At 40.3% G+C, this 10,674-nt stretch overlaps 1 protein-coding gene across 1 annotated transcript in view; it reads left to right on the top strand.

Moving 5' to 3' along the window:
* The first annotated feature begins 574 nt into the window (after positions 1 to 574).
* The window catches only part of SPRED1 (sprouty related EVH1 domain containing 1), a 126,670-nt gene continuing 116,570 nt past the window's right edge, over positions 575 to 10,674 (top strand). Inside the window, exon 1 of the mRNA XM_066277157.1 lies at positions 575 to 707. Coding sequence (XP_066133254.1) covers positions 676 to 707 — 32 coding nt within the window. The 5' untranslated portion in view covers positions 575 to 675. The remainder of the gene's footprint in view (positions 708 to 10,674) is intronic.

Below are 10,674 nucleotides of genomic sequence, written 5' to 3'. Positions count from 1 at the left end.
CCCTCTTGAGTCGTCCCGGCTGGAGCGTGTCTGGAGGAATCCGCCGCCGCGAGGCCCTTCTCCCGGTGCTCGCTCCTGAGGACCGGCCCGCTCGCCGCCGGGGGCTGAGCGGGCAGCCGGCAGCGAGGCGGGCGACAGCGGGGTGGGCTCCGGTGGCACTGCGCCGCCGTCGCCGGAGCCTGGGCTCGGCACCCCCCGCCAGCCCCCACCGAGCGGAGCTCTGCTTCCTCCTCGCCGCATCCCTGAGGGAGGCGCCGCCTCTGCTCCGGCTTCTCCGCCCGCTGCCCGCTCCTTCCTGGCCGGACCCCTCCGCACTCCACCCCAGTGGCGGGAGGAGCAGCTCTCTAGCCCGTCTGTGCAGCCCCCCTTCCTATTTTCCTGTCCGCGCACCGTCCCCGGCCTCCTCGGATCTCTCGACTGGGCGCGGAGGCGAGGGAAGAGGCTGGGGTCGCCACGGTGGAGGCTGTTGCCGCCGCCCCGGTGCGGGGGTGGCCGGGGTTCCCGGCTGGGGGGGCACCGTTCCGGCTGAGGCGTCCACCATGGTGAGGCCCCTGAGCCGCTGCCCCCGCGCCCCCCCAGCCGCCGCTGCCTCCTGCCCCTCGGTGCTGCTGCTGCTGCTGCTGCTCCTTCGCCTGCTGTTGCTCCATCTCCAGATCGGATCACGGTGAGGGAAAGATGAGCGAGGAGACGGCGACTTCTGACAACGAGTAAGCGCCTCATTGATCGTGATTACAGCCCCCCACCCCCAGTCCTTCCCCTGCCGTCCCCCAGACCCACCCCTCGGAGACTTGGGTGCCGGAAAGCTTGCAGCACCGGAGAGTTTGGTGGATCTTGTTCTGCAGATACCGTTTGATATCCTTAGCTATCTCATTTCATGGCAGCACCCCCCCTCCCCACTCCCCATTTACTGGCTTTCTTCTGGGGAAGGGTATTGAGGGTTGGGGTTAGATGGCAGTTGTTCGTCCAGGAGACGGAGTCATGTGAAGGGATGGAGGGAGGCAGGGTAGAAATGATCCCTTCTCCTGGGAGACCTTTGGCCTGTCCTGTTTCATTTAAGCATGCCAGTCAACACACCCTGAATATCCATCCTGCTGCCTTTACAGCTATTTCACTTGGAAACTAATGTGTGGGAGCACCTCCTGCAGCAAACTGCTTTTGAATCTTAACTCGATGAGTCAGTGACTCTTAAATACCGATTAAGCCTCCACCCCCTCCTCTCCTTTTTTAAACTTACGACCCGAAAGATTCTTGTAAAAAATGGGGCTGGGGGAACATTTTTAGAATTTAATAGGTTTAAGGACATCAGGAGTGTGGGAGATGTTGAACTATTATATGTTACCTTTGCGAACATTGGACATATCTTTATCAGGTGCATAGAATAATTTTGAATGCTGATTTTTGTCCTTCAACTATATTAAAATACACCATTTACGTGGACCTAATAATATTTACATTGCTAAACATGTTGATGACTTAATTGATTAACTTCTAGAGAATCCCAGTTAAAGTTTTTGTTTATTTGGGCTGTCCTTATGTTTTCCAAAAGAAATACTTTGCTTTCACGCCTTTTGCTTTAACGTAACAGCTGTTTGGAGAAATAAGGGTGCGATGACAGTTTTCTATTGAGACAGATTTAATTTCATGCAGGGTATTAGCATCCGTTTTCTAGTAATTCAAGTTTTTGTTTATCTTTTGAGGGTTGGAAAGAGTTAAGTGAGTTAGGGCTAGTCCTAGGATGCATGCCTTTAAATAAAGTGCATTCCTGGAGTCAGACCTTTTTGAGAGAACTTTAAAGTCCAGAGCCTAGGCCTGTTTAACATAAAATAACTCGAGAAATGCCAAGCAGCGTTTCTCCTTCCTCTCCCTCCCCCCAGCACACTCTTGTGATGAGCGGGTGTGGGAGAAGGTAGACTGCAGCAGTGTCAGTGCAGTCTAGAAGCAGAAGTGGCCGCCATGTTCTCTCTCTCTCTCTCTCTCTTTTTGTGAATCGCCCTCATTTGCATAGCACACTCTTCATTCATAAAAAAATAATTAAACATCCATCACCTTGGACATCTTGAAAGGATTTCCCAAGAAAAAAAAATTAAAAGCTTAAGTGCCTTCATGCAGATTTTGGAGTTCGGAAAGTAAGGAGAATTCGAATTCGTTGTTTTAATTCAAAAACAACGCACACACAAACAACTACCCCTGTTCTCAGAATGTTGACACAGTTATGTGGGAAATATCAGTTCGGGGAGGTGCTGGGATCACGTGATCGCCTCCATTCATAAAATACCTGGCTGGCCATTCACAGTGGAGTTCACTGTCTCACTGCCTTCCGCAGATTAGACCTACTTTGAGAGAGAGATCAAGAAGTACTGGATCTCAGATAACGCTTAGTTAAGGGGAAAAACTGCTAAAAATTTGAACAGAATGACGATAAGTTTTATTAGTATCTTTTAAGAAAGCTTGGATCAAAATGTCAAGTTAATTTTAGAGATAGGAACAGACTAATTATTAAAGTAAAATTGAATACCTCTGTGTTGGATGCAGCTAATAGAAAAGCATATGAGGAAATGTGAATTGACACTTGTAAAATATAGTTTCTAAATGGGCTGTTTTGTAATACTTGCCATGAACAAGTTCAGAGTGCAAGTTTTTGGTGTAGTGATGTCAGTGGATGATATTGATGCTACATGAAAAATGAGTAAATATTCCCAGTGATTTAATACCAAAGATATTAATATTTGAAACACCAAATGGCAATTTTTAATGAGGGGATTGCCGCTGCTCCTTTGTTGTTGTTGTTTTATAAATGTACTTAGAGTGAGACCACTTGGAAATAACCTGACTCACCCAGACTTTCAGAATTCTATTTTCACAAATTTATTCAGCTTTATTAATAAGCTATTCCCTAGGAGCTTTGTTATGCTAATTTCTGTAGGACAAAAATAATGTTTTAGCATATAATTTTTTGCTGTTAGATGTTAACTCTTCATAGGGAAAAACTCGGGGTTTTATTAATTTTTTTTTTTTTTTTTGTATTAGAAAGTGATGTGTTCATCTGGCAATCAGTTTTATTAGGGCCCACATTGTGCATTAGCTAAACCACAGTGAACTTCTTTGGAATGTAGCTTTTATTCTGGTAATTTGTATATCATCTTTAATATATAAAGTAATGTTTTGAAAGGGCAATTTATGATTTATAACCACATATTTTAAAGAAATATATTATAGCAGTCACCCTTGAAGCCTTAGCTTAGTTTAAAACTGCCCTGTAATGTGTATTTTACTTATAAAATCTAATGTGTATTTTACTTACAAAATCCTCGTGTTTGTTTTTTTCCTTTTTTTTTTTCTCTTTATTTTTAGCGAGAGAGAGAGGGACATATAGGGACAGACAGACAGGAAGGGAGAGAGATGAGAAGCATCAATCGTTGAAGCACCTTGGTTGTTCATTGATTGCTTTCTCATATGTGCCTTGATAGGGGTGTGAGGGCTACAGCAGAGCGAGTGACCTCTTGCTCAAGCCAGAGACCTTGGTCTCAAGCCAGCCACCATGGGTCATGTCTATGATCCCATGCTCAAGCTGGATGAGCCTGTGCTCAAAGCTGCAACCTCTGGGTTTTGAACCTGAGTTCTCTGTATCCCAGTCTGACACTCTGTCCATGTGCCACCGCCTAATCAGGCTCTTTTCTCACTTTTAAACGCCATAATAGGAATTTAATTATAGTAGAGACTGTTCTTAACACACGAATGTTTTTATCACCTGATTTTAACCTTTAGGAAAATAAAAGTGAAAATTACCAATATCTTGAGAAACTGGAACCTTTTCTAGCCATGTGGCGCAATCCAATGAGGCCATTAGAGGCCTCACTTTTAAATCCTTTATTACATGCCCTATTATTTGAAATAAGAGTTCTGTTTAGAGAGATAGGTAGCTCCCAGGGGTTGATTGTGTGTATATATTTCATCAAGAATTATTTAAGGAATTATTATGTGTAACACTTTGTTTTATGCAATACCAGACTTGGAAAAGGTTTGGTAAAATTCTGCTTTCTTCTCTAACCTTTAGTAGGAACTGGAACTGAATTAAAAGTACAGTTAAAAAAATTATTTTTATGCAGGAGTAATAGTTTATTTCAGATAATGTACAAAATGGTCTTTAAAGTGAATAATAATATATTTGCATTTTTACTAATAACGTCTTAACTTTTGATAGATAAGCAAACCTTTCCTATGATGTTGATGAATCATACTCATTTATTGGATTTTTTTTACTGTGTGCCAGGCACTGTAATAAATGCTTTTACCCATGTATTATGTAATTTATACAGACACACACACATATATTTTTTTTAAGTGAGAGGAGAGGAGATAGTGAGACAGATTCCCGCATGTGCCCCAGCTGGGATCCACCCAGTAACCCCATCTGGGGCTGATGCTCGAATCAACCAAGCTATTTTTAGCACCTGAGCCTGATGCCCTCAGACCAACTGAGCTATCCTTAGCGCCCTGTCAGACTCGAGCCACTGTCCAGGGACTGTATATTTTCAACAGAATGGAATTGCATAGTAGATACTATTATAGCTTAATATGTTGTGAATATTTTCCTATGTCATTACTTTCTAGAATATATACTACATATATTTTTTAGCAAGAGACAGAGACAGGCAGATGGACCGGAAAGGAGAGAAATGAGAAGCGTCAACCCGTAGTTGCAGCACTTTAGTTGTTTATTGATTGCTTTTCGTAAGTGCCGTGATGGGGATGGGGGAATTCAGTCAAGCCAGTGACCCCTTGCTCAAGCCAATGACCTTGGGTTCAAGCCAGTGACCTCAGGGTTTTGAACCTGGGTCCTCAGTGTCCCAGATTGACGCTGTATCCACTGTGCCACCGCACAGTCAGTCTTGATGTAGTCCTCTTTAAATGTAGTTCATTAGTAATGGATCTTAGACTAGGGTTTTAAATTGCTTGAGATATATAGTTCTTTGAATTCAGACTACTAATCTCTAACTAAACCTTGTTTACCTTCATAATTGAAAAATATACCAAGAAACCATGGTAGAATTAGAAGTGCTTGTGATAGCAGTTGCATTAGTTCCTTAGGATTGACATAATAATGTACCACAAACTAAGTGGCTTAAAGCAACAGAAATTTCTTGTCTCAGTGATGGTTAGAAGTTCAAAATCAAGGTGTTGGCAGGTCCATGCTCCCTCTGAAATCAATGGGGTAATCCTTCCTTGCCTCTTCCTAGCTGATGGTTGATCGCCACTTTGGGTTTCATTGGCTTGCAAAATGCCTAATTCCATATCTGCTTTCATCATCATTGTGACATTCTCTCTTTGTATCTTGTATCTTCACACGGCCAGTTTATAAGGATGCTAGTCATATTGGATTAGGAGCCCACCCTACTCTAATATGACTTCCTCTTAACTAATTACCGGTACATAAACAACCTTATTTCCAAACAAGGTTACTTTCTGAGATACTAGGGGTATGGACTTCAACATTATTTATTTTTAGAAGGCTATAATTCACCCATAACAGAAATAGAAATCAGATTATTTTTTAACAGTGCAATTGCTATTCAGGGGTTAATATGCATCTTGAAATATCACTTATTGTAGTTACTAAACTATTACTAGATCCTATATTTTAATATGTTAATAAAGAAACATTTTGTATTACTATTTCACAATTTAAAATATTTTGATAATTATCTCAATGTAATCGATTTTTTTTAAAGTTTTTTAGTTACTGACTTTACAGAGAAAAAAGAGAAAGGAATGGGAAGCAAGAAGTATCAACTCATGGTTGCTTCACTTGAATTGTTCATTAGTTGCCTGTCATATATGCCTTGACTGGGCAAGCGCAGGGTTTAGACCTGGCAACCTTAGCATTCCAGGTCGATGCCCTATCCATTGTGCCACCACAGGCCAGGCTTAAAATCTTATGTATATTGTTTTAAACCTTTAATATTGTTGTGAGAATGGGGCCCTAGGCTTCATCAGTCTGACAGAGACCCATGGCACAGAAGGTTAAGATTTCCTGTTGGAGAAGGCTGAACCCTAAGATATGGATATAAATGGGGAGATTAAGAAACATGAAGGATAAGATGAACAAGTTCAACATACAGTTAACAGTTCCAAAAGAAGAGATAATGGGAGAGAGGAAATATTCAGAGATAATGGCTGAGAATTTTCAATATATAGCAAATTAAGCCCAATTCAGTTTACTAAACACAAAACAAAGACTCACAGTCAAACTGGTGTGTCTTGAGATTACAAGAGCAGATCAACCTGTGTAGTTTTATCATATTCAAAGATTAAAGGAGAGAAATGATACAGTCTTAATAAGTGCCAGAAATGCAATATTGTCATTCCATCTATCGAAGTAAATGGTCATAATTTACAGTTTTGTAATATAAGTGTTCATAAATACAGATTTATTTTATTTTTGCTCTCTAGAATTTTAGACTTAATTTTTTCTGATTGAAAATTAGAATGTTGGATTTGATCAATTTGAGCATTTCTTTCAGTTCAAGAATTCTAGAATCCTAAGTGATTTTTTTTGTGTGTGTTTCTGAACCACTTTTAATATAGTATTGCTGTTACTCATAAATATAAAATTGACTGGTGAAGATTTCCTTGCATCTGAAATTTTTGAATTATCTTGGAAGACATTTTCTTTGGACATTCAGAGTGCAAAGAATGAACTTTAGTAAAGTCAGCAGTGATTGAAAATAACATTTAATCTGATCTATTTTATAATTTTATTTCTAAAATTTGTATAATGGATTGTAATATAGATAAAGGCCCCTATTTGGAATGTAGAATGTAATTGTTTTGCTGGTAGTATTTATTGATTAAATACATTTCATTTGTTTATTCACATTTAGAGATTACTTTCATAAATACCTGGTATTTGATATTTGTTAATGGCTTCTCTGTATTAGTGTTCTGTGATAGGATTATCAGAAATTTAGAAGAAATTTAGTGGATCATGACTTTTCTGATGCTACTTTTTCAAAGTTACCTAACTTTAACCACATCAGAGTGTTTCAGTAACTTTGGCATAAAGTCAATCAAACATTTTTAAAATTATTTTATTGTTAATTACATTGATATTTTGAGGTTGGAATTAGGAATCAATTCTGGGTTTGCCCCCTTAACAGTATGTGAAAGCATTTTAGAATTTTAGTTGAATTATGTATATAGCTTCCTTAACAGTTTTTCAGGACTGATACCATGAGTAAATAAGTAACCTTTTCTTCAAGAATTTCAGTTCAGTGATATTTAAGTGCCTACAAGGCACCTGACTTTTCCTTAGCCTTGAATATGCAAAGATAAGTAAAACCTGATAACTGCTTTCACTATCCAACAAGGGAACTAGATCCCTCTGAAATGTGATGAGTGCTCTGCTTATGAAGTTATTCAAGGCTGTGGGTGAAAGTGATTCTATCTAGGGTGGATGGCGGGATGCAAGTAATGTATGAAGGAAGACTTCAGAAAAGAGGTGGCATTTTAGGAGTCAGCCAGAAATGAGATGGAAAGGGGAAAAGGTATTCCAAGAAAAGAGGGGGGAAATAAAACAAAAATACAGAAAGCTTGAAGGAAAACAACAGCTTTTTGATAAATGAGTTTGGGAATAGTGGTGGGAGGGGGCCAGTCTGTAAATCATCTAGATTTGTGCTTAACTATGTTATCAGCAATCTTGGGGCAAAGTCTACAAGATAAATATGACAGAAGCTCCTGGAAACTTTTTCAAAACTTATTTTGAAAAGTTGAGAGAAATTTATTTAACTGTTCAGTAGTAACATTAATTTTGAACAGAATTCCCATAAATTTTTCAGATAAGCACCAAGCACTCAAAGAGAACTTGTTCTTTGAACTACACTCCTTCACAACTCTTATGTCAGAGGGATAATAATGAAAAGTGCTAGCTTAAGTCTTTACCATGTATACAGTGGGGAACCATATATACCATATATACCATATATATATATATATTTGTATTTTTCTGAAGCTGGAAATGGGGAGAGACAGTCAGACAGACTCCCACATGCGCCCGACCGGGATCCACCTGGCATGCCCACCAGGGGCCTCGCTCTGCCGCGACCAGAGCCACTCTAGTGCCTGGGGCAGAGGCCAAAGAGCCATCCCCAGCACCCGGGCCATCTTTGCTACAATGGAGCCTTGGCTGCGGGAGGGGAAGAGAGAGACAGAGAGGAAGGGGGGGTGGAGAAGCAAATGGGCGCTTTTCCTATGTGCCCTGGCCGGGAATCGAACCCGGGTCCCCCGCACGCCAGGCCAACGCTCTACCGCTGAGCCAACCGGCCAGGGCCTATATATATATATGTTTTTGTTTTTTTTTTTGTGAAAGTGAGACAGGAGGCAGAGACAGACTCCCACATGCGCCCTGACCAGGATCCACCCAGCAAGCCCCCTACCAGGCAATATTCTGCCCGTCTGGCCACTGCTTTGTTGGTCTGCAACCAAGCTATTTTAGTTTCTGAGGCAGAGGCCATGTAGCCATCCTCTACCATTTGAGCCATGGCTGCAGGAGGGGAGGGGAAGAGAGAGATAAAGCAGAGAGTGAGGAGAAGCTTCTTCTTTGTGCCCTGACCGGGAATCAAACCCAGGACTTCCATACACCAGGCTGACATTCTATTGCTGAGCCAACTATCCAGGGATGGGAACCATAATTTCAAGTGAGGAGGTGAGGTCAGATTTATGTAGAAAGCTGAATACTAGGGCTTGTTTGGACAAGTAATTAGAGGGAATAGAAAGGAAAAGAAAATGAACTCCAGTGAGGAGGAAGATATAATAATGATGCAGGTAAGGAATAGCCAGAAATAGTTCATTAGGAACTGTTGAGAATGAATTTGTAAGGCAGTTCAGATCTCCAGTAAGTATGATTATGTGACTAGATGTGAAGGAAGTAGGAAGAGTGTGGGATGACTTCAACATTTTAAATTTGGGCTTCTATGATGCTTTTAAATGAATTGGGAAGAGGAAGAGAAAGTTTTTAAGGGGAAATACCTCAATTTTGATCTTTTTAATTTGTTAGTGTCTACTAGGTATCAAGGTAGAAAATGTACCATAAGGTGTTTTAATTATTGGTTTAATGATAGGTGCCCAAAGAAGATTAAGAGGAGAGAGTTAGAGATGACATAGCATATGTAATAGTTGAAGCTAGCGGAAAATATCCCAAGGAGAATATTAGGTAGAAATGGAAAGTTGAATAGTTAGAAGTGGCAGCATTTTTAAGGAAAAGTAAGACATCAAAAGACAGAAGAGTCTTGAGAGGAAGGAGAATTCAGAAAGTGTTAAAAACAAAATGGGAAGTGATGAAATGGAGATAGCAAAAAGATGATATGTAGAGGGAAGCTGGGAGTTGTGATTAATTGTTGAACGAGGTGATGTCGCCTCTGGAATGGAGAGGAAAAGAAAAATTTAAGGAAAGATGAGTAATTTGTAGAGCAAGGCCCAGGAAAGAGGAGTCGATCAAACTTTTACAGTTCGTCAGACACGGTGCTAGATTTAATCCTTCCAAGGACCATGTGAGCTAAGTATTATTCATAGTTTACAGATACAGATAACTGAGACTTAAAGAGAGGTTTAGTAACTTAAAGAGAGGGAGTAAGTGGTAGAATTGAGATTCATATTGCACAGTATTTATACCACAGTGTACCTCAAACACTTAATGTCCAGACTGAATTTTAAGTAAAGAATTACGGTGGAGTGTTAGGTAGACACATAGAATTGGCAGTTGTTTTGAGGGACTGGAAGTGTTGGTCAAGTTAAAGGGCACACAGAGTGGAAGTGGGAAACATTGAAAGAAAGATTTTGATCAGAGAACACAGGCTTCAGAGTGATGATACAGTATATGAAGAAAGATTAAAGTAAAAACAGGTTGTTGGAGTAGAGGAGCCAGGCTCTGGTAGAATATTTTAAAAGGTCAACAATGTGGCTGGTCAAGTTGCTGGGTTGGTATTAGGAGTTGAGGTGGGAAAGAATCCTGAGCCAGTGTATTTAATGTGTGTGTGGGATGAGCAACTTACAGTAGGAGTATGAATGCTGACATATGCCTCTACAATTTAAAGAGATAGAAATAAGGATTTTGGAATTGGAGGTTAAGAAGCAGGGTGTCAGGGAGGACGATAAGAGAAGGGAAGGGCTTACTTGGGAGGAGTTGAGAATTTTGGAAACGATGGGATATCATGTAATAATGGCCCTATCATGAATGAGAGATGTTGGGAATTAGAAAGTAGAAGAGAGGACAGACGTGTAAATAAACTATCCGAATTTGGATTTTATTAAGAACTTTAAGGTTTCTAAAAGACTAACCAAGATGTTAACATTATTCACATAAATTATATTGTCTTTGACAAAAGGTTTTATATTCTTTGAGTACTCCTTAGAAAGGCCTTTTCAAAACAAAATTCACTGATTAAATTTCTACAACTTGGTGTTCACAGTTAACATCATAATGTGGTTACTGCTGACTGTTGCATAAAAGACTTTGACAAATCCTGTAACCTTTCTTTGTGCTTGATTCTCCATCTGGAAAACCAGGATAATGTGTCCGTACTTCAGACAGGATGTTAACGTAAATGTAGCCCCCCTCCCTCGATAACATTTTTTTGACTAGAGATAAGAGAATTTTAAAAAGAACTTGTAGTTCTTGAG

Source organism: Saccopteryx bilineata, chromosome 4 (genome assembly GCF_036850765.1).
Source record: "Saccopteryx bilineata isolate mSacBil1 chromosome 4, mSacBil1_pri_phased_curated, whole genome shotgun sequence".
NCBI lineage: Eukaryota > Metazoa > Chordata > Mammalia > Chiroptera > Emballonuridae > Saccopteryx > Saccopteryx bilineata.
This window is presented reverse-complemented; position numbering and strand designations above follow the sequence as displayed.